At 39.7% G+C, this 25489-nt stretch overlaps 1 protein-coding gene across 3 annotated transcripts in view; it reads right to left on the reverse strand.

Moving 5' to 3' along the window:
* Positions 1 to 15529: 15529 nt before the first annotated feature.
* The window catches only part of COPB1 (COPI coat complex subunit beta 1), a 42359-nt gene continuing 32399 nt past the window's right edge, over positions 15530 to 25489 (reverse strand). For all 3 annotated transcript variants that reach the window (XM_003312926.6, XM_001172089.7, XM_009459983.5), the window contains exons 17-22: positions 24234 to 24378; positions 22887 to 23006; positions 19160 to 19305; positions 18183 to 18272; positions 16516 to 16671; positions 15530 to 15863 (exon numbers count right to left, since the gene is read on the reverse strand). In XM_003312926.6, coding sequence (XP_003312974.1) covers positions 15804 to 15863; positions 16516 to 16671; positions 18183 to 18272; positions 19160 to 19305; positions 22887 to 23006; positions 24234 to 24378 — 717 coding nt within the window. In that variant the 3' untranslated portion in view covers positions 15530 to 15803. The remainder of the gene's footprint in view (positions 15864 to 16515; positions 16672 to 18182; positions 18273 to 19159; positions 19306 to 22886; positions 23007 to 24233; positions 24379 to 25489) is intronic.

The following is a 25489-nucleotide window of genomic DNA, read 5'->3' on the forward strand; positions in this document are numbered from 1 at the left end:
TGTGGCACTATAAGGTCTAGGCAGAATAGGGAAGGGAAATATCAAGAGGAGTGATGAACTTGGTAGAAAATGGTAAGGCCAAAGACCTGGTGGAGTCCAGGATATGAAGGAGAATGTATGGTGGGAGTAAGAGTGAGAGAGCTAGGGAGCCAGGAGGTGATAGTCAGAGATTTAGTACTCCAGACCTTAAGATCTCAAAAGTGGAGCAGTGCCAGGTCTTTAAAAAGTCCAGGACATAATCATGGAAATGAATGAGTGGAATGGCTGTAAGGTGGTGGTTACTGTTGCCAAAAATAAGGAATACGGAGGCTAGGATGTTAAGTGGTTCCATACAGTGAAGTTACCTAGGTGATAGCGAGACTTAAAGTGAAGAAGACTTTGTGCCAGGTACCAAAATCTTTAAGGACTGAAGTGGTCAGAGGATGACTCCTATAAAGATAGCATATAAGATGGCATGAGCCCCAAACACAGGCCTTCCTCTCGTTCCTTCCATTCTTGGATCAGTCATTCAACAGTCAAAGTTCCAGGACAGAGGGTCTGATAGGCTGAGCTGGATGGTATAAGCCTCAAAGGACAAGTAAATTTTGCAAGTGGCAGAAGTAACGTGGTAGGTTAGTGTCAATGGGGAATGACAAGACTGCCAGTGAAGTCCCCAGTAGTATATGGAAGATGTGAGAAAAGGCAGTGTCTAATCAAGAAGCTGGAAGGCCCAGGCGCGGTGGCTCACGCCTGTAATCCCAGCACTTTGGGAGGCCGAGGTGGGTGGATCACCTGAGGTCAGGAGTTCGAGACCAGCCAGGCCAACATGGTGAAACCCCATCTCTACTAAAAATACAAAAATTAGCCGGGCATGGTGGCATGCGCCTGTAATCCCAGCTACTTAGGAGGCTGAAGCAGGAGAATCACTTGAACCCAGGAGGTGAAGTTTGCAGTGAGCCGAGATCGCGCCATTGTACTCCAGCCTGGGGGACAAGAGCAAGACTTCATCTCAAAAAAAAGAAGCTGGAAGAAGATATAAGGGAGGTGTGGCATTGAGAAAGAGCCAGGTTTCCATTAAGCAGGAGGCAGAGAAAGTAAACTGCCAAGAAATTAAAGTTTGTAGGAGGGGTTTTTGCTTATTTGCCTATTTTTCAATGGATGAAGGATTATTCCAGCAGTAAAAGTAACAACATGTAATAGAGAGAGAACAGGCCCTGGTCAGAGGTCAGGATTCCATTCCTGGATCTATCACTTACTAGCCAAGCAACTTTAGCCAATTACTTTGCCTTAGCTCAGTTTTCCCACTTGTGAAACAGTAACTTAATAATTTGGTTACTTTGAGGATCAAATGAGATAATGGGTGCAATTCGCATTATAAACTGTAAAGTGTGGTCCCCACATACTGTTTTCATTAATGTGTCGTGAGTTCATGCAAGCATTTGGACCAATGTTCTTATTCCTGACTTAGTTTGGAATAGTACTGGGAGGAACGCAGGCCAAATACTAACTCCATTTTAGAGGTGGGGCAAAGTACCATGCTAAATTGTGCTATGTGGTATAATGGTGGAATAGAGAATGCTGTGTGAGCACAGAAAAAGGAACAATTCAGAGCTTAAGTGAACTTTATAGTGGAAATGCCATGTGAACTGGCCATTGAAGATTAAGTCTGAGAAAGGGAAAGCTATTCCACTCTCCTTAGTTACTGGTAGAGATCTAAGGAGAAGCCAGGGCCACAAACATGCAGTTAGGTACTGCTTCCCAGTGCTCTTTGACCCCCGCCCCCAACACCTTCCAGAGCATATTCTCTTTGCTTTTGCTAAGGGCCTAGCTGCCATGGGAGCACCACCATTCTTGCTTAGTCTCTTTGCAATTTGCTGTCAACAACTTACTGTCAGTGTGCAAACGTACAGTTCACATCCTCCAGATATGCAGCATCACACTTCGGTTTCTGCCTCCAAGCCTCTTCCAAGTTCTCTGATGATGCCTGCTGTTGGCTGACTGCCATGCCTTATCTGGGAATCAATGAGACCAGTAGGTCAACTGTGAGCAGCTCTCCCAGGAAACCAGCAGGGTTAATTTTAAAGGAATTGTGACTTGTCACACACACTGTGATTTTTCTACACCTGAATGAGGTTGCTGGAGGTCCCTCTGTCCTATCCCCTCCTCCCCTATTTCCTTCAGTGACTTTGGAGAAAAAACAGATCCTATTTGATTTCCTTCTTCCTCAATCTCTTAGGTTCCCAAAGTCTGACTGTTCCCTTCACACTTTTTCAAAGGGCATTGGTGGGGACCCAGTAACCCACCTCATTCCTAAAAACTTGGCTACCCAGTGGTGGGCCATATTTCTATTTAATATCCTGTGATAATAATAACCATGGTATATCCATTTTACAGATGAAGAAGCTAAACCTCAGAGAGGGTAAGAGGTGAGAGGCTCAGGGTGGGGAAAAACCAGAACATGAGACAGGAATACAGCCTAAGGCAAGGCAATAATGACTATCTGTCAATGTTTGGCTGCCTAGCATCCATTTCCCCGCTTCCTGATAGTACCCTCATTTCTGTACACATTATGTGCAGTCTTGGTGGGAGCAGACATGCAGAGAGGCCTGTCTCCCACTACAGTTAGGGAAGGGCTACAGAATTCTAACCTTTGAGATTTAAGGGAAATAGCAAAAGTTACCTCCCTGTTGAGACTAGTATGCAGCCTAGCCCACACTCCATGTTTAGCAAAGGTCATTTCTGCTCAGCACTCTTTTCTTACAATCTGAGTGGTGTTAGGCAAGTCACTTAACATTCTTTGCCTCAGAAATGATGTGTGTAGGTCGGGTGTGGTGGCTCATGCCTGGGTGGATCACTTGAGGTGAGGAGTTTGAGATCAGCCTGACCAACATGGTGAAACCCTGTCTCTACTAAAATACAAAAATTAGCCAGGTGTGGTGGTGTGCGCCTGTAATCCTAGCTACTCGGGAGGCTAAGGCAGGAGAATCACTTGAACCAGGAAGGCAGAAGTTGCAGTGAGCCAAGATCTGGGCAGCCTGGGCGAGAGAGCGAGACTCCATCTCAGAAAAAAAAAAAGTGTTGTATGTAACATCACCATCATTCCTAACGTGTTAAGTGCTCAGTGGTTAGTTACTGCTCTGATCGTCATAATTATTCTTTTGTCCCCAGTGAATGGGTTGAATCAATTGTGGTATATATCATCAGCATGACAGAAACTATTTAAAGTAATGTGGAAGCAGATATTGACTTATTGAAACAGAAACTGATTTATATGGTTGAATAAAAAGGTCAAATTATGATCATACTTTGATTAAAATATGTATATACGCCAGGCGTGGTGGCTCTGCCTTTAATCCCAGCACTCTGAGAGGCTGAGGTGGATGGATCAGTTGAGGCCAGGAGTTCAAGACCAGCCGGCCAACATGGTGAAACCTCATCTCTACTAAAAATACAAAAATTCGCTGGATGTGGTGGCATATGACTATAATCCCAGCTACTTGGGAGGCCGAGGCAGGAGAATCACTCAAACCTGGGAGGTGGAGGTTGCAGTGAGCTGAGATCACGCCACTGCATTCCAGCCTTAGCAACACAGCGAGATTCCATCTCAAAAAAGAATAAAAATACCTGAAATAGTACATCCCAAAATGTTAATCAGTATTTATCTCTGATGTTTTATTTTCACCTTTCTTCATTTTCTATTTTCAGTGAACAGACATTAATTAATAGTTACTAATTTTTAAGTTTAAAAAGGCCATCACTTAGTGGAGAATCAAGGCTTGATTTCAGCCAGGGGCAAATTCAAGCAGATAGCACAAGGCAGCCAGGTTCCACAAAATAGGGATGAAGTCAGAATAGCAGTCACATCAGACATGTGGTTGGCATACTTCCGATTTAAAGGGCAGTCCTAGGCAGTGGCTAGATACACAATCCAACCCTCCAGGGGAGCTGGGGGCCAGAGCAACTCAGGTCCTTGTAACTACTTTAATTCCTGAAAACCTTTCTTAATTACCCTCCCCATCTACCAGCCACTGTCTACTCCATTCACCTAATTTATTTCCTTCCCAGGACTTACTCTGAAAACACCTTATTTGGTTGTTGTCACAGGAATGTAAGCTCATGTGTGCAAAGATTTTGTCCATCTTATTCATCATATACATGCTGTGACATGAAGAGCGCCTGCACAAAATAGGAGCTCAATTAAAAAGAGAATTAATGCAAAATCAAAACCCACCAGGGAATAAAAATAAGGCAGAAATCCAGCTGTGCCTTTGGGATCTACAAGTGTGAGGGGTCAGCAATTATGAGTTCACCTTTTGGGGTTGGATTCAAAGTAAGGAATATAAGCAAATAAATACAATTTCAATGGTCTTTTTTCTTTTCAAAAAGCAGTTATCACATTTTTTAAAAATGGTGATGACACTTCCAGAAGAATATGACACAGTCTCTATGTATGAACTTATTGGAAGTCTGGGCTAAATGAGTAACTTCCTGAATGACATGAAAAGTGATGAGGCTCTGGCATTCTGGAAAAACTTGATACAAATTGTACACTAAAGTAATTCCATGGAATGATATTTAAAAGTTTAAATGGCTACTTAGTCTAAAAGATTTTGGCTTGAAGTTAAATGAATATTTCTTATACACATCAAAATCCCTGGCATAACTCAGTTTTTATGGGACACAAGGAAGCAGAGAATTCTGAGTTTTATGTCAAACCTTTCGTGAACGAGCAAGTAGGAAAAATGAAAGCGAGAGGGGACAGCTGAGACTTTCATTCATCTTTTATATGCCACACAGTAACAAGCCATGAATTTTCTCATTTAATAACCCTACAAGGCAGGCACTATTTATTTCCATTTTCCACAACAAAAAAATACGGCTGAAATAGATTGACTTGCCCAAGATCACAGTTAATAAATTACAGAGGAAAATCTAAATTCCAGGTTTATTTGATTCTAGAGCCTGCATACTTTTTATTTACCACACTTGCCTCTCCAGCATTCCTGGAAATCCCCTTGATGAAATATATTGCTCATCTTAAAAAGAAAAAAAAAGGCAATAATATGGCTTAAAAGGAAGCAGGAAGTAATAGGAAAAACTAAGTAATTCAAAAACTATTAGGTTGAATCATATAAAATTGCTGATACTTGACTTTTTTTAACCCATAAAAGAAGCAGTTTCATATACTTCAACCTCATGGTATGGTATTATTTCTGTGGATAAAGATCACCATGACAACCCTATTAATAACTACTCCATCACTCATCTGTACACACCTTTACTGATTAAATTTCATGTCATTTCAGTAATGGCTTAAGACAGGAAGTGTTTTACATATGAGGAAGAGCAGATTTGATAACCCTACCCATTTTTCAGAGTAGCATTTGCCCTTAGGAAAACATGTTTAAGTTTTTTTAAAGGCTCCTACCTGTCCCTTACTCCCTGCCCCTTCCATGTCCCACTTTCCACATCATGTTCTGTCAAAATAACTTTTTTTTTTTTTCTAAAAAGAGACAGGGTCTCGCTCTGTTACCCAGGTTGGAGTGCAGTGGCACAATCATAGGTCGATGCAGCCTTGAACTCCTGGGCTCAAGCAATCCTCCCACTTTAGCCTCCCAAGTAGCTGGGTCACCATGCTGGGCTATTTTAGTTTTTGTAGAGACAGGGGTCTCACTATGTTGCCCAGGCCAGTCTCAAACTCCTGGGCTCAAGCAATCCTCCCACCTTGGCTTCCTAAAGTTCTGGAATTACAGGTGTGAGCCACTGCACCCAGCTTAAAATTACTCTTGAATTTTGCTTCTACAGTTGGCTTCTAACTGGTCTCCCACACTTCCAATCTATTCTCCAAAGGTTTTTTCCTAAATGCAAATCTGGGCTGGGCTCAGTGGCTCACACCTATAATCCCAGCACTCTGGGAGTCTGCAGCAGGAGAATCAGTTGAGGTCAGATGTTTAAGACCAACCTGGACAACACAGCAAGACCCTATCTCACAAAAAAGAAAGAATTTTAAAAATTAGCTCGGTGTGGTGGCATACGCTTTAGTCCTAACTACTTGGGAGGCTGAGGTGGGAGGATTGCTTGAGCCCAGGAGTTCAAGCTTACGGTGAACTATGGTTACGCCACTCACTGCACTCCAGCCTAGGTGACAGAGCAAGACCCTGTCTCTTAAAAAACAAACAAAAAGCAAATTTGTCACTATCTGCTTACAATTTGCCATCTCCAGCCTAATCGTATTGCCTCCCAAAGATGCTATGTTGAATAGAACCCAATTCTCTGTGTCATGTACCTCTGTGACTTTCTCCCACCTGTTTTGTGGCTGGAATGGTTTTTTCACCCCTTTTCCCCCATCCCTTATTTGACATTAAGGAGCCAAATTTATGCTTTTCAAGGCTTAATTCAAATGTCACCTCTTTATGAAACTATACCTGACTCTCCTCTGATAGCCACCAGTTTTCTGTGCTCTCACAGCAATTGATACATTTTTCTATTTTAAGACTTTCAAGCAGTGCTCTGATTAGGTGTTTCTGTGCCCTTAAAATATTCACCAGACTTTATCTTACTCTTAGTAACATCAGGATGTTGCATAACACTAGATGTACAGCAGGTATTACCAGTCAGAACCCAAGGGTCCTTAGCACTGAGTCCCTGTGTTTTATCTTAGTTTGGGGAATGAGGGAAAAAGCATACAGGTTGAGTGCCAAAAACAAGGGTGCACTCTTCCAGGGCGTTTCCAGAGTTCTTTTACATTGAAGGCATAAGCTGGGGACTACCTGAACTGGGATTTACATTTCCATTACCAAGGCTTATTTCATTAGGGTAAACGGTGTTTATGAGCACTATATATGGATTACATAAGAGCATTTGGGTTTTATGTTTTATACAAACATCTAGGATGGTAGTGGGGCACCTAGAAACCAAATTGTCCTTTGCTACAACCATGAAATACAAGTTCAATTTGATAAACAAGAAACAATTTGCTAGCTGAAAATACATGTATGCAATATAAAACCACCAGGAGCACATATGGCCACAAAAACAAGCTGTTAGATCAAGAACATTCATCCCACCAAATATTAATATTTCCATAATGCTTCCTCAGTACTTTTAAAGTTTGGTAGCAGGCATTAAAGTGTTAAAAATCTTTATAGAGAATAAACATAAAATTGACAAAATGTGTTCTACCAACTTGGGAAAAAGATCATCACTATCTGATTTTAGCTGTGGGAACACATTTGTCCAGTTTGTGGAATACTAGTGTTCTAGCAGGGAAAGTTTGAAAAACATGCTCTTAGCCTAACAGAAAGCAGTCATACTTTTACTCAAAGCAAGGGATCACTTTAAAAAAAAAGTGTGACTTACTTTGTAGAAAGAGAAAATTTTGATTATAATTCATTAAATTCACTTTTTAAATGTTGTTGGGCTTTCAGAAATGGTTTGCATAGCTCAGTAGAAGTCAGTAATTTTCCCAGACTCCTTGAGCCAGATGGGCATTTTCCCTACACCCTGGCTGGTGAAGTCCTGTGTGGTAGGAATCTGTTCCCACCCTCTTATAAGGGAATACATTGTTAACTCACAAGAGGATGCCCAGAAAAGGCTGAGGTTTCAGCCACTTTGAAGCCCAAGAGATCAAGATCACAGATATAAAAATCACAAAAGCTGGAATCAGGGACTGTAGCCAATAAAATATCTTAGCTACACCCAGTAACAGGGTGGGTGGGGTAGACAACATTTATTTTCAAGATGTACTGGAGATAAGACTGATGTGATATTTCAATTTCCTATTCACTTGGAGAGATAGGCCGTGTATCTGCAACATATCCTGACTCATCTTTTTTTTTCTTTTGAGACAGAGTCTTGCCCCGTTGCCCAGGCTGGAGTGCAATGGCACGATCTGGGCTCACTGCAACCCCCGCCTCCCAGGTTCAAGCTATTCTGCTGCCTCAGCCTCCCGAGTAGTGGGATTACAGGTGCCCACCACCATGCCCGGCTAATTTTTCTTTTTTTGTATTTTTAGTAGAGACAGGGTTTCACCATGTTGGCCAGGCTGGTCATGAACTCCTGACCTCAGGTGATCCACCTGCCTCGGCCTCCCAAAGTGCTGGGATTACAGGCGTGAGCCACTGCGCCCGGCCCTGATTCATCTTATGCAGGAGACATTATCATAATGTAGGAGAGTGCTGTCTTTTTCTCACCTAACATTTTTTTCCTAGGCACATCCCCACAGTGCAATTTAGTCCACACCCTAGTTATCTTTATGACTATATGCATTATTCATTTGGTCACTCAACAAATATTTATTAAGCATCTACTATCTACTGGGTACTCTGGTACAGACTATAGACACACCACCATTGCTTGTCAATACTCATTTTGGAGCATCTTGATCATTTTTCATTTTTATTATTAAAAATGTTATTAAATCTTTGGACTTTTTCTTTTTTTCAGTATGCCTCTCAAAAATAGTATTAGTAGGGAAGAGTCTGACCAGGTCCAAAAATTGTATAGAAACTGTTGTATGTGATTAAAATTAAGGCATAGGCTTTAATTTTAAAATTATATGTGAAGTTTATGGTTAGGCTACTGTAGGAGACCACGTTAAGGATGACGAGAGTCTAAACCAGGACAATGGCAGTGGAGTGGGGAAAGAAGATTAGAAAAATATTGAGGAAGGGAAAAAAATGAGTCTTGGTGTCTGATGAGATATAGGTGTGAGGGTAGAGTTAAGGATGACTACTGGGTTTCTAGCATAAATTACCAGAGAACACAGTAGAGGAGCAAGTTAGAGGAACAAGATAAATTCCATTTCATTTTGATGTGCCCATTGGTAACATCCAGGTAGAGATATCCCAGTTGATTTACAGAGCTTGTTGAAGAGGTAGCTATAAAAACACAAGGCTTTCCTGCTCCTTGTTTATGGCAATAAGGATATTTTTAAAAACATAAAAAACAAAAATAAAACATAAGGCTTTTTAGTATAGATTTTTAAGCCAGAAACCCAGAAAGTCAGCTAGCTGAATTGTTTCATTTTACAGATAAGAACATAGGCCCAGTGACATCTGTCTGTTTTCACAAAGCTACTTAGTGAATTGAGAATAGATTTAGAAAAATTCATTCAGGATTCTTTCAGTCCAACATGCTGCATTTCATTTGTTTATTTTGTTGGTTTTACAATTGTGATGGTTAATACTGAGTGTCAATTTGATTGAAGGATGCAAAGTATTGATCCTGGGTGTGTCTGTGAGGGTGTTGCCAAAGGAGATTAACATTTGAGTCAGTGGGCTGGGAAAGGTAGACCCACTCTTAATCTGGGTGGGCACCATCTAATCAGATGCCAGTGTGGCTAGAATATAAAGCAGTCAGAAGAACGTGAAAAGACTAGACTGAGGCCAGGCGCGGTGGCTCACGCCTGTAATCTCAGCACTTTGGGAGGCTGAGGCAGGTGGATTGCCTGACGTCAGGAGTTCGAGACCAGCCTGGCCAACATGGTGAAACCCCATCTCTACTGGAAATACAAAAAAATTAGCTGGGCTTGGTGGCAGGCGCCTGTAATCTCAGCTACTCCAGAGGCTGAGGCAAGAGAATCATTTGAACCTGGGAGGCAAAGGTTGCAGTGAGCCGAGATCATGCAATGGCATGCCAGCCTGGGCAACAAGAGCAAAACTCCATCTCAAAAAAAGAAAAGACTGGACTAGACTGGCCTAGCCTCCCAGCCTATATCTTTCTCCAGTGCTAGACTCTTCCTGCCTTCGAACATCAGACTCCAAGTTCTTCAGTTTTGGGACTCAGACTGGCTTTCCTTGCTCCTCAGCTTGCAGACAGCCTATTGTGGGACCTTGTAATCGTGTGAGTTAATACTTTATAAACTCCCCTTTATATATGTATCCTATTAGTCTGTCCCTCTAGAGGACCCTAACTAATACAATTATTCCACATACAATTATTCCAAAATACATACAACGCAAAGTTTTCTCAGAATCCTATAATTATATACAGAGCCCAGATAAAAGACACAAATCCCACTTGCATTCTTTTGTCACTGCATGACTGACTTCTCAGAGATTCTGCCATTGCTAGATGGAGAAAATAAAAGAGGAAGTGGTCAGATTATTAGAAGTGACTTTTGATCACAGTGAGCAACCCCTAAACATCACACTGTTATTGTAACCTGGCTGCACATATCTCTGGGCTCAATTTTAAAGAACCAGTCATCTGATTGTCATTCTGAAAGCAAACAAAGCCAGTATGTTCATCATAGATGATCTATCACATGAGGAACATGGGTTATGACAATTACGTTTAGCTAACAATAGTTGATAGGCAAAAGTGCCAAGAGCTTATTAAAAAAACTACACAACAGGCTGGGTGCCGTGGCTCACACCTGTAAACCCAGCACTTTGGGAGGCTGAGGTGGTGGATCACCTGAGGTCAGTTCGAGACCAGCCTGATCAATGTGGAGAAACCCCATCTCTACTAAAAATGCAAAAATTAGCTAGGTATGGTGGCAGGCATCTGTTCTTCCAGCTACTCGGGAGGCTGAGGTAGGAGAATCGCTTGAACCCACGAGGCGGAGGTTGCGGTAAGCTGAGATCGTGCCATTGCACTCCAGCCTGGGCAACAGAGTGAAACTCCGTCTCAAAAAACAAAACAAAACAAAACAAAAACAAAAAAAACTACACAACAAATAGTTACAGAGTCAAGGGCCAATGATACCTCAATTGAATAATTCTCAAGACATGAAGATTCTTTTAAGTAAGTTACTGTGTAAAACGTACATTTTACAGTGTAAAATGAAGACCTAAATTCTGAGGGAAGTATAAAGATAATGGGAACAGGGTTCAGTCTCCTTTGAAAGGTAAGGAAGGTCAATGTGGGAAAAAATGGAATGAATACATACTGATGAGCGTCTACTGTGTGTTAAATATTCATAGTAAGTATCATTTCATGTTCATATCACCTCTGTGAAATACACCTTAAAAGCACCTTACAAATGAGGAAACTGAGGTACAATTTATTAGGCTGTGGTGGCAATGTGTGACTAGTTACAAGGGCTTTAGTGTCAGATACCTGGCTTTATATCTGAGTTTGTCTCTTACTATTAAACCTTGAATAAGTGACTTAACCTGTTGTAAGACTGTAATCGTCATCCTTAAATGATGATATTAACAGTATTTGCCTTAGAGGGTCATTGTGAACACTGTAAATGTCATGGAAAAAGCACTCACAGTTATACCCTGGCACAAGTAAGCACTAAGTTAGCTATTTACCATTGCCTGAGACTACATAGCACGTAACTAGCAGATAGGATTCCATACTTTCCTAATTCTAAACTGAACTTCTGCATCATACCTGGTTACTTCTGTAGGCTCCTGAGATCCTGGAGGTAGAGAATGGAGCTGGGGACAGTAACAGTGATGGTGTACTGAGAATCTGGGAGAGGAAAGTAAGGCAGGAGGCTGGTATCCCTAACCGTTTTGAGGACAGCATTCAGAACTATTAAAAGACAAGCTATAATTTAAACTCAATCTTGATTTAAGAGAAAGGCTATACATTAGCTGACTGGAACATTCATCAATCTGGAAGGAACAAGTCACAAATAAAACTACTTAGTTTACCCAATACATAGCACAAATATTTCACCTCTGATATTATTTGAGTTTCTAAAGATATTTATATTTTGGTTCTCTTACCTTTCTGATATCCCTAAAATGAGTTTTTGTCTCCCATATTATTTCCCACTTAAGTAGAAAAGTTTCTGACAGGTAGCAAAATATCACTGTCAACCTTGGCATTTTTTTTTTTTTTTTTCTGAGACAGGGTCTCACTCTGTTGCCCAGGCTGGAATGCAGTGGCATGATCACAGCTCACTACAGCCTCAACCTCCTGGGCCTTATCAGTCCTCCTACCTCAGCCTCCTGAATAGCTAGGACTACAGGTGCATGCCACCATGCCCGGCTAATTTTTTTATTTTTTGTAGAGACAGGGTTTTGCCATGTTGCCCAGGCTGGTCTTAAACCCCAGGCTCATGCCATCTGCCTGCCTCAGCCTCCCAAAGTGTTGGGATTACAGGTGTAAGCCATCGTGCCCAGCCGAAGTTGTTTTTAAAAGAAGAAAAAGCAAGTTTTCTATTAGTGAGGTAAGCAAACAGCTTGATGTATCTGCCAACTATATTAACTTCCTTCTCTTTGTTCTCATTTATGAATTACCTTGCTAATAGAAAAATAGCCAGGTGTAGTGGCTCACGCCTGTAATCCCAAAACTTTGAGAGGCCAATGTGGATGGATTGCTTGAGCTCAGGAGTTTGAGACCAGCCTGGGCAACATGGCAAAACTGTCTCTACAAAAAATACTAAAATTAAATTAGCTGGGCATGGTGGCATGTGCCTGTGGTCCCAGCTACTCGGGTGATGAGGTGAGAGAGGTGGAGGTTGCAGTGAGCCGAGATCGCACCACTGCCAGACCCCGTCCCAAAAAAAAAAAAAAAAAAAGGCCGGGCACCGTGGCTCATGCCTGTAATCCCAGCACTTTGGGAGGCTGAGGTAGGCAGATCACGAGGTTGAGACTGAGACCATCCTGGCCAATATGGTGAAAACCCATCTCTACTAAAAATAGATAAAAATTAGCTGGGCATGGTGGCCCACGCCTGTAGTCCCAGCTACTCAGGAGGCTGAGGCAGGAGAATTGCTTGAACCAGGGAGTTGGAGGTTGCAGTGAGCCGATTGTGCCACTGCACTCCAGCCTGGTGACAGAGCCAGACTCCGTCTCAAAAAAAAAAAAAAAAAAAAAAAAAGTTTTTTAAAAAAGGAAAAATAATCTTGCTTTTTCTTAAATTTTTTTTTTTTTTGATGGGGGATCTCTTTGTTGCTCAGGCTGGTCTTGAACTTCTGGGCTCAAGTGATACTCCCACCTTGGCCTCCGAAAGTGTTGGGATCACAGGCATAAACCACCATGCCCAGGCTCCTTTAAAAAAAAATTTTTTTTTTAAAGAGAGGGTGTCTCACCCTGTCACCCAGGATGGATTGCAGCGGCACAATCATAGCTCGCTGCAGCCTTGAACTCCTGGTCCCGAGAATTTCTCCCGATTCAGCTTCCCGGGCACATGCCACCATACCAGGCTAATTTGTAACATTTTTTTGTAGAGACAGGGTCTATGTTGCCCAGGTTGGTTTTGAATTCCTGGCCTCAATCCACCCTCCAGCCTTGGCCTCCCAAAGTGTTCGGATTATAGGTGCGAGCCACCACACTTGACCCTTTTTCTTCTTATAAAACAACTGAGTGCCAATCTCTTCTAATTGCAAAATGGAAAAAAAAAAAAAAAAAAAAAAAAAAAATCACTGCACAGAGCTCCCTCTAGTGTTGTGACATTACTGCAATGTAAGCCATTTAATGCTCCTGTAAGCTTTACAGGTTTATCCACATTCAATACATTAATATATTAAGCTTTCATTTGGTATTTAATGTTTATTCTCTACCAGACATCATGGTCCTAATTATATGGTATCTTATAATGTGAACAGCTACTATCTTTGAATGTATATTATATCCCAAATAACAGGGCATAGTGTAAACAGCTTCTTTCAACAATGTGCTGCTATCCGATTCAGTTCACATTTATCACATGCACAAAGCTAATGAAATGCTAATGAAGTAAACAGTTTAATGTATCTGACAATTGTGTTAACTTCTTTGTTCTCCTTATTTATGAATTTAAGAAAATGGCAATGTGAGGCAATCTGATTCCAACAAAAATGGCCTGAATATGTCAGGCAGGCAACTTTCTAAGAGTATCAACCGAGATATATTCTAGGATGTACACAGGCATAATTCCTTCAGATGTGAAATGTGATACTGGTTAACCGTGATTACAACACTAATATCATTAACAGGCTAAGTCACTTTTCCTGTCCCATATATTGTCAATAGGTCATGGAAAAAGGATTCCCTGGTAAAGTAAGGTTAGGATATACAGGGTTAAACCAAACTAATCTGCTTTCCTCTCAGAATCTCTGGTATGCTAATGTACATTGTGAATCTCCAGTGCAGGACAGTTTGAAGCTTTTCCCCAACTTACTTGACTATGGAATTACTTTTTCACTCAGAATATCTAATGACATCTAAGGAAGCTAATGTTCAGTAGAACAGAGTTTGGGAAATGATGATCTAATCCAAAGTTGCACCAGCTCCTTCGCTCTCATTGCAAATCTCTACCCTTGAATCGACATCCCTTCTCTGCATTTCCAGTATATCTTTCCCATTTGATAAGCCCTGGCTTTGTTCTAAGATCTCAGTGTTCTGGAATCTCAAATGCCCTGTAATCTAGGCTTTTTTTCTTTTTCTTTTTTTTTTTAAAAGCAAGTGGCTTCACAGTTTATGACATCATACAAGGTATCAATCTCCTTATACTCCAAACAAATCATTTCATTCTTAATGAAACAGGAGATGCTTTCAGTCTTTCACAGACCTTATCTAAGGACTCACAGGGAATGCAGCCTGAACCCTAGCTGGTAGACAAATAATAGCCTTAAGTTTAGACTTAGCTAAAAAATCAGACTACCTCAATCACCCCCAATGAAGGTAAAGGCCAAAAGGAAAGCACAATCAGACGCTGGGAAACTTAGCTTGGAAATGCATTTGGAATTATACTGCAGTGTGATGGTACCCAGTCCTAGTCTGAAGTGAGGAAAAGGAGACGAGTGAGTAAGGCACAGAGGCAACAGAGAAAAAGGCAGCTTTTTGAATCCTCTCTAGTTGAATCCTCCCAGTACCAGCTTCAGTAATTGGTTAGAACCAGTTTTATTCCTAACAAACATAGAACACCCCAAACTAAATGTGAATGATTAAAAAATCTATTTTGGATTATCTACTCTTCATTATGATTCAGGATAATTAAGAACAGTATATCTATTTCAGTTAGGGTACATAATACTTCTTTAAACTGCAGAGCGATCTGTTTTCTCAAGTTATTTTGGGCCGGGTGCGGTGGCTCACGCCTGTAATCCCAACACTCTGGGAGGCTGAGGCGGGCGGATCACGAGGTCAGGAGATTGAGACCATCCTGGCCAACATGGTGAAAGCCCGTCTCTACTAAAAATACAAAAAATTAGCCAGGCGTGGTGGCGGGCACCTGTAGTCCCAGCTACATGGGAGGCCGAGGCAGGAGAATGGTGTAAACCCGGGAGGTGGAGCTTGCAGTGAGCCAAGATCACGCCACTGCACTCCAGCCTGGGTGACAGAGCCAGACTCCATCTCAAAAAAAAAAAAAAGTTATTTTGATACTTTCTCCCTGGAGCTAAATTCAAGAGCAAATCCCTTCAAAACATGATAATGCATTTTTAGAGATAGCAATGTTGGAATATTAAATAAGTAAAAAACAACCAAGTGAATCAAGGCCTGCCTTATTTTATATCATTGAATTTGTAAATTCTCTTAATAAAGCTGCATATATTCACAACTCAGTAATTTAAATTTATAATAGAAATTTATAACCCCACTAAAAGAAATCCATTGCCATATAACTAAAATTATGTAATCATTTATTTATAAAATAACAAAAATTTATGAATAGATCTGTTTATTGTACTGTGAAAAGGGTCTTGGTACATGAAACATTATATACTTTGAGGACAGCATTCAGAACTGTTAAGACAAAAGACAAACTATAATTTTAAACTCAATCTTGATTTAAGGGAAAGGCTATAAATTATTGGCTGAAAAGTATTCAGCATGAACTCAGATTCTATATAAGCATGAAAGAGTACAAAAGATGTTGGAGTCCAGTAAGCCCATACCTAAATTAACTGTAAAGCTTCAAGGACTTTTTGTTTATTTTTATATACTAGTTTTCTTCTGTGACAAGTTGATTTTATCTCCAAGACTTAAGGCCATTCCCTGTAAAGAAAAATTAAGATATTTATAATTATTTAAACTATGTACAATCAGTAGGTTATTCCATATTATTAAGCCCCAATTCAATTCAATGACACCATTATCAACAATAAAATCAAGGACATACCAAACAGACTTACCAAACTTTACTGGTAATTACCTTTTAGTGCTAGATTTTTCAAGCCGTCACCAGATTTTTTTTTTTTTTTTTTTTTTTTGAGACGAAGTCTCATTCTGTCACCCAGGTTGGAGTGAAATGGCACAATCTCAGCTCACTGCAACCTCCACCTCCCGGGTTCAAGCAATTCTCCTGCCTCAGCCTCCCGAGTAGCTGGGATTACCGGGTGTGCGCTACCATGCCCAGCTAATTAGTCACTAGATTTACACCTTGGCTTTCAAAAAATTCTAGAGAACCCATTTCACAAACACCCCATAGGAATCAATCTGGTTTTAGGCAAATATCCCAGAATGAGGGGCCCAAAAGGTGAGAAATTTTAATGAGAAAAGTTATACTTCTATTCAGAGAATATTATTATTGTATGTGTATATGCATCTAATGCTAAAAAGATACTACATATAGAAATAATAAAGTCATAAATTCCTCCCCCCTTTGTCAGTCCAGAGATACTCTCAAAAAAAAAAAAGGAACTGTTACCTGGCTCTTTGCACGAATTCTTATATGGCCGGTAACAGCAGCATCTGGTCCCTGGTGAATTGGCTTCTCAATGCTGACATTTGCAAGTGCATCTTCACCAAATATGGAACGAGCATAAAGGTTGGCTGCCATAAAGCCACAGTAACCAGAAAGGGCCTGGAAAAAATTTGTGATAAATTCATTACTTTACCAGATACCTACAAACAGCATAGGTGACTTTTTTTTTTTTTTTTTTTGGAGACAGAGTCTCACTCTGTTGTCCAGGTTGGAGCTGGAGTGCAGTGGCGTGATCTCGGCTCACTGCAACCTCCCTCCCAGGTTCAGGCAATTCTCCTGCCTCAGCCTCCCAAGTAGCTGGGATTACAGGCATTCGCCACCACACCTGGCTAATTTTTGTAATTTTAGTAGAGACAGGGTTTCACCATGTTGGCCAGGCTGGTCTTGAACTCCTGACCTCAAGTGATCCACCCGCCTCGGCCTCCCAAAATGCTGGGACTGCAGGTGTGAGCCACCACGCCCGGCCCCATTGGTTATTTATCACTTAAAACAGTACTTACATACAGGGTGGTGGTTACATAATCTTATGAGTTTGTCAAAACTCAACTATACATGTAAAAAGTGTGAATTTTACTGTGTATTATACCTCAATAAATCTGATGTTAAATAAATAGTTCTTAATCCGATTTGTATTTATATATTCTGTTTACTTAACTTGCTTGACTGCCTCCCATATCAGACCTTAAGCGCCATGAAGGAAGAGACTACTTTTGTTGGACTCAGTACATGCTGAATAAACTAATATATAAATTAAAACCTACTTGTTTGGTAGCAGACATTATTTTATTTATAAAATGAATATTATAACATTATAGAAATTTTACATTAAGAAAAAAGTTCCTTAGAGCTCCAGCTTCATTTTTCTTCCTTTCTAGTTTTTTTCATACATACACAAACATAGCAAAAAGTCACAGTATAACAACGATTCTGTATTTGAGCACATATATTTTAACCAACAATCAGAGCCCACGGAAGAGCTCATGGACATTTTCTAATCCAGTATTACAAATAAACGATTTTATTTATTTATCTTTTTGAGACAGAGTTTCACTCTGTCACCCACGCTGGAATGCAGTGGTGTGATCTCGGCTCACTGCAACCTCCACCCCCTGGGGTTCAGGTGATTCTCCTGCCTCAACCTCCCAAGTAGCTGGGATTACAGGCACGTGCCACCACACCTGGGTAATTTTTGTATTTTTAGTAGAGATGGGGTTTCACCATATTGGCCAGGCTGGTCTCAAACTCCTGACCTCAAGTGATCTGCCCGCCTCAGCCTCTCAAAGTGCTAGGATCACAGGAATGAACCACCATGTGCAGCATAAACTACTTTAGAATGTGCCTCTAGCTGAATGGGGGAGAAGATTGAAAAGAAAACAAAAAAAAAATTAATCTGACTATTCAGTTGGGTCACTGCACTAGGAAAAAGTAGGATGGTATAGTCCAATAGAAAGAGGTAGGCAGATTCCAACATTCTATGGGATAACATCTTTTAGATAGCCTAGAATGGTACTGCATATTGAATAACAAAAATGTGCTAGAGGAAATACAGGAAGGCCAGGAACCTACTCTACCATTCCATCAGATTTCTGAATTTCCTAGTCAAATTTTACCTTTTCTGGAGTCAGGCATTTCATATTGGTTGACTTTAATATGTGCTGTAAGTAGTCATTTAAATCAACCATATTGGTGTTAACTGTCACCTGTAGAGAGGAAAAAAAAGTCAAGGAGATCATAAATCTTACTATGAGAAACCTGTGAATCACCAGTATGTCTTATTAAAAACTTGTTCCAACTGTTTAGGTTGGAAAGAGTAGACACCAAGAAACTAAATAACATCTGTAAAATCCAACAAGCTGTAGGTTGGTATCAGTACTTCCCAATAGAGATAACTTCACAGAGATTCAATATGAAGCATATAGAATATTTCTTTTTTTTTTGAGACAGGGTCTCACTCTGTCACCCAGGCTAGAGTGCAGTGCGTCATTTCAGCTCACTGCAGCCTCAACCTCCCATGTTCAAGTGATCCTCCCACCTCAGTCTCCGGAGTAGCTGGGACTACCATACCAGGCTAATTTTTGTATTTTTTGTAGAGATGGAGTTTCACCATTTTGCTCAGGCTGGTCTAGAACTCCTGAGCACGAGCAATCTGCCTGCCTCAGCCTCCCAAAGTGCTGGGATTACAGGCACGAGCTACCGTGCCCAGCCTCATATAGAATATTTCTAATAAAAGTCAAGGCTCAAAGGGACAAAGTTCCTCAACAGACCATGAACTTTGTAAAGCCTTTTTCGGGCACTAGATTAAATGGTAAGCTCTTGGTCATACATAGAAGGGATGGAATATTACCTATAATGTCTAAACCTATCAGATTGGCTATAGAACTGCTACTCTAATCAATTTATAACAGCAAATTACCAAACTACTTACATGATTTTTAGTTAAGGCTAATTTGCAAGAACAGATACTGAAAGACTATTTGCTTTTCATGTTAAACACTTTTTAGCGAGATTAATTTTATTAGCAGACTCCTCAACAGCAGGCAAAAGGAAGAAAGATAAAGGAATATGAGAAAATCTCCCAAGGACTAACTTTGTTTTCCCATTCAAATTCGGCCCACATCTGACGGAATTCTGCATCAGTGCAAGTTGCAGGCTGGATATAGTCCATGATGTCGATGTGAATATCACTGAGAACCACACAATTTCTGTCACTTGCCGCTCCAGAGACATCATAAACTGCAATTACATATACAAAAAGATTCACAATCACTGGGGCAAACTTGAATTTAAAAAATCTTAATATCCAAATATCCAAAGAACTACACTATTAACAATAAGATTGTTTATATAATACTTATTATGTACAGAGCTCTATTCTACATGCTTTATAAATATTACTGGTTTAATACTCCCATCAATTCTATCTGATAGTATTATTATTTTCCATCTTACATATGAGGAAATGAAAGCAGAGAAGTTAAGTAAGTTGTTCCAGATCACACAACTGATAAGTGGTGGGGATAGGATTCGAACTCAGGCACACTTTGTTTTTTGTGGTTAAACAAATAATTCAATTCAGTGAGTACTTACATAGCAGTTGCAGCATACTAGGCACTGCAGCAGATATACAAGTGGACGATGTTCCCATAGGAGGTACTTAACTAATACTTTTGAATAAATATTGCTGACCCATACTACTTAATGATACAAGATTAGTCATCCCTCAGTATTAATGGGGAATTGCTTCCAGGACCCCCTATGGATACCAAAATCTACAGATGCTCAAGTCCCTGATATTAAATGGCATAGTATTTGCATTACCTATACACATCTTCTCATATATTTTAAATCATCTCTAGCTTACTTACTACCTAATACAACATAAATGCTATGTAAATAGTTATACTGTATTGTTTAGGATATAATGACAAGGAAAAAAAGTCTATATATGTTCAGTATAGACACAACCATTCTTTTTTTTTTTTCTAAAATATTTTCAGTTTGTGGCTGGTTGAATCCATGGATGTGGAACCCACGGATACAGAAGGCTGACTATATTTGCTTCTATGACCATTTCTTCCACAGTAGAGAGTTATAATCTGATTGGAGCCTACATTCCTCTTTCTAGGCTCTTTTCTTTTCTTTTTTTTTTTTTTTTGAGACGGAGTTTCACTCTGTCACCCAGGCTGGAGTGCAGTGGCACGATCTCAGCTCACTGCAACCTCCACCCTTTGGGTTCAAATGATTCTCCTTCCTCAGCCTCCTGAGTAGCTGGGACCACAGGCGCCTGCCACCGCGCCTGGCTAATTTTTTGTATTTTTAGTAGAGATGTGGTTTCACCATCTTGGCCAGGCTGGTCTTGAACTCCTGACCTTGTGATCCACCCGCCTCGGCCTCCCAAAGTGCTGGGATTACAGGCATGAGCCACTGTGCCCGGCCTCTAGGCTCTTTTCTTGACATTCTTCCACTCTTTCAACTTTCAGGGAAAACTGAGGCTACCAAGAATAAGCTCCTTTAATTTTCAGCTCCATATCTAAAAACAACTCTCTCTCTCGGAATTCACTCTCACATCCTTCCCTCTCATACGTATCAGAGAAGTACTACCTCATTTCTTCAAGATTAATACTTCCTGCCATCTGTGATTCCTGCTTTGGTCCAGGACCCCACTCCAATCATTATCTCTTTCATCCTTATGTCTTTACTTTCCCATTCTCTACCAACTTTCTTCCCTTATGGTCTATAAATATACTCGAGGTTCTCTTATTTTCAAAAAATAAATCCTCACTCATTCTTGCCTTCTCTTCTTGGTACTGCCCTTTCTTATTCCTATCAAAGCCAAGATCCTACACTCAGAATAGTCTACACTACCTGTATTTCTTCATATCGTATTTAGTCTTCAACCCACCACTAACGCCCAAGATGTCCCACAAGAAATGTTTTAAAATCACTAATAGCCAAATCCAAAAGACCTCTCTTTCAGACTTTAATAACTAAAGTTATTTTATCTTGTGGAGCTTCAAATACTTTCTGAAGGTTTTTCCTTACTTTTCTAACCACACTTCAGATACCCTTGTAGGCTCTTTCTCCTTTGACCAAGCTTTCAGTGTTGCTGTTTGCTTGGATTCTGTTTTCAAATCTCCCCTCTTTCTAGTCTGTATGCCCTCTCTGGGTGATTTCTTCTATTCCTATGGCTTTTAAACAAATACTTATCTCTAGTTTATTTTTACTTATTTATTTATTTTTGAGACAGAGTCTCACTCTGTTGTCTAGGCTGGAGCGCAGTGGTGCGATCTCGGCTCACTGTAACCTCTGTCTCATGGGTTCAAGCTATTCTCCTGCCTCAGCCTCCCGAGTTAGCTGGGACTACAGGCATGCGCCATTATGCACAATTAATTTTGTATTTTTAGTAGAGACAGGATTTCGCTATGTTGGCCAGGCTGGTCTTGAGAACTCCTGATCTCAGGTAATCTGCCCGCCTCGGTCTCCCAAAGTGCTGGAATTACAGGTATGAGCCACCACACCCGGCCTATCTCTAGTTTAGACCTCTTGTTCGTGTCCCAGACTCACATCAAACTGTCCTTGAATATCTTTAGGCACTTTAATACCGAACCTGCTCAAGATTTAACCTATTATGTCTCTCTAAAGTTTGTTCTTCTCTCCTGTATTTCCTGTTATGGTGATGACATAAACAACCCAATAAACCTAATCTGGAAATCTGAGGGTTACTCTAGCCACTTCCTCTTCAATCATTAACCATATCCTTAACATTATGTTCATCCTTCTCTCCATTCCACTACTGTGTTGGCTCAAGTCCTCTGCCATCTCTCACTTGGGCTTCTCTACTAGTTAATCTTCCTGCCTCTTCCAATCAACCTTCTATAGTACTGTCGCAAAAAGATATAATGCTATAAGTCATTCATTTGTAATTCCTCAATGTTTCCTCTCTCCACAGATAAAGTCTGAAATCCTTAGCATGACAAGTAAAATATGGCTTCCACAAACCTTCCTAACTTCATTTTTTTCCTGCCATCATCCTCCAACCCATTCTGAACTCCAAGTGTATCAAATCATTTGCATTTATTCTAACTGCATCCTTGTCTATCTGTAGTCTTCTACTGAGCACTTGCTCCTCCATGAAGCCTTTTCTAAGCTTTTCTCCCAATCCCCCACCACTCTGAGAACTGACCAAATCCCTTTATGGATTCCTACCTTACTTAGTACAGGTTTACTTATTTTTTTTTTCACAGTACTTACCATTACATACTGCACATATTTATTTTATATATCTGTTTTCCCTTACTCAACCATAATCTATCATTTGTTCCTCACCATGGTAGCCCTATCCTTATGACAGAAATTGCAACAAAATAAGCTTACTGACTGAATGACTCTATACAAGCTAATCCCTAGGTCTGAGATACCCTTGTGCACCTAGCAACAAATGACTCAGGTAAAATATTATCCTTTGATAACACACCATCTTCCTTTATAAAGCCTTCCACACTGTTAGCATTTTTTTTTTCCCTAACCTCAAAGCATATGGTATATAAACCATCCTGTAACACACTGGACTACAATTATATATTGCCTTAGCTAGCTCCTCCTTTTGCCTGACAGTTTCTAGAGGACAGTGACTCTATCTGGTTCATTTCTGTACATCCAGAACATAGTTCAATGCAAGGTACCATAGAGAGTATCTCATAAATTATGAATAAATGGATTTAGATCCTCTCCTCATACAATGTCCCCAGCTACTCACTATAGAAATTCTTCAGTAAAAATATCCAAACATTACATGCCATAAAACAGCACCTTACCTATATTACCAAAAATTATTCCATTTTCTGTTGATGCTACTTTGACGTTAGCTTTAATATTTGCGAAGTCATGAGGAGCAAGAGTCAAAGGAGACGGCTTTTCCACAAGTTTCAGATCCCCTGAAAGAAAGAGTTTGGATATGGTTAAAAATACACACACACACACACACACACACTAACCGTAAAACCTTAAATGTATGTAGCTTAATAGTTTCTAGGAAAATAAGGAATATGACGAATATGAGAAGACTATGAATCAAATATAATGAGGACAAAATAAAGAAACCACTTAACCACCCTTATTATTCACCATCAATAGGCATATTTTCTTTTAAAAGGTAATAGGCATCTCAGAATAATTCCATATTTAATTTGTGGGAAGGGAGGATACTTTGAGCCTACCATTTATTTATTTTGAGATAGGGTCTTGCTTTGTTACCTAGGCTGGAGTGCAACTGCATGATCATAGCTCATTACAGCCCTGATCTTCCAGGCTCAAGCGATCCTCCTACCTCAGCCTCCTGAGTCGCTGGGACTACAGGAGTGGCCCACCACACCTGGCTAATTTTCTTGATTTTTTGTAGAGATTGGGGTCATTTTATTTCAATGAATGAATGCAAACTTCTCAAAAAGCTTAAGTCTTAAACTATATACTTCATTATGAAGAAAGATAAAACAATCTGCGTAAAGACTTGTAAATGCTTAAGAAACATGGTTTTTTATACAGCCATCAAGCTATGCTGAGGACAACAGGGCAAAAGTATGTTTTCCCCTTGATATCTTGAAGTTCCTTAACACTTGCATAAGCCATATGAAATCTGATGGGGGTACTGCACTGTTCCCATATACAATTTATATTTTCCAACTTCAAAACCAGATGTGGAAGTAAGCAGTCTGACTCATGTGTCTTTACTAAGAAAAAAAAATGCATCTCATATTGCTAAATGTAATATGATTTATTACTTTGCTCACATGTGGTATCTAACAGTTATGCATTCAGAAAATACTTAGTTCTGTAATGAGGCAATTAGAAATTAACTAAGTGAGCTACCTGGTCAATCTGCGACTTAAACAGCTCATATTATAACTAGAAATACTGACATTTGCTAGATTAAGCTTATTAAATGAATCCACCTGAATGTGCCAAGAGCATAAAAATTCAGTATGACAGAGGTTCAGAAAACTGGAGTTTAAGGAAACTAAATGATAAATGAAAAACTAAGCCTTGATTCAAAATGTCAGAAAAGGTTCAAGAGAATTTTTATACTGAAACCTGTGCACCTCCCTTAATCTGTCATAAAGATCTACTATGTGACAATCTCTTTCCTGAATGGTAAGTTTCCTCACCTAGTGTAGCTAATTCTAATGTGCAATTCTGCAAAGTATCACTGGTTTGGTTCACAACAAGTACATCCAGGACAATATCATATTGGTTGACATGAACGTAAGCTTCTGCATACACAGGATCTGAGAAACCTGTCAACTGGGTGACCTGTCAAAACAAAAACAAAGACATCATCAAATGACAGATGCAATTTCACCAAACATACCCTGGCCAAATGATTAAGTCTGGTAGGTTATTAACAGAGTTGCTTAGAAGTCATTTTGAGATAGGTAAAATAAAATTGTTTTATAATGCAGAAATGGAAATTGAAACCAGAATATTAGAAATAACAGGTCCTAGAGTTTAAGACATCGATTTGTTTTTAAGCTCAATAACTCAGTATAAGGTATTATACATGTTGATTTTTGAGCTTATAAGTTCAGTAGTAGAAAAATGTTAAATATATTTAGCAAATACATTAAACATTATCCCAATTTTGCCAACTAAATAAATTTGGATACACTTTCATTTAAATCCCTCAGTAAGTATCTAAACTCACTACTTGATCTATGAAACTCAGGATCCAAATAAAATCCAAATCATGTGGTAGCCCTTGCTCCACAAACTTAGGCACTAAACAGATTATATAGTAAGAAATGATTGTAATGCCACAAAAATAAAATTACAAATGCCCTCCCACTCCAAATTTAAACACACTGAAAGCACTGTACTTTAAAAAGCTAATATTGTCACCAAAAGCATAGGCAATAAAAGAAAAAATAGATTAAACATCAAAATTAAACACTTTTGTGCATCAAATATTATCAACAGAATGAAAAGGCAACTCACAGAATGGAAGAAAATATTTGCAAATCATGTATCTGATAAGGGGGTTAGTATCCAGAATATTAATAACTCCTAAAATTCAAACAAAAAAACCAACAACCCAATTTAAAAATAGGCGCAGGACTTGAACAAACATTTCTCCAAAGAAAATATACAAATGGCCAATAAGCACGTGAAAAGACACTCATCATCACTAATCATTAGGAAAATGCAAATCAAAACCACAATGAGATACCACTTCACATACCCATTAAGATGGCTATCATCAAAAAAAAACAAAACAAGTGTTGGCAAGGATATGGAGAAATTGGAACTCTTGTGCACTGCTGGTAAGAATGTAAAATAGTGTAGCTACCATGAAAAACACAGTGGAGGTTCCTCAAAAAATTAAAAGTACAATTATCATATGATCCAGCAATTCTGCTTCTAGATA

The sequence above is a fragment of the Pan troglodytes genome, chromosome 9 (genome assembly GCF_028858775.2).
Source record: "Pan troglodytes isolate AG18354 chromosome 9, NHGRI_mPanTro3-v2.0_pri, whole genome shotgun sequence".
NCBI lineage: Eukaryota > Metazoa > Chordata > Mammalia > Primates > Hominidae > Pan > Pan troglodytes.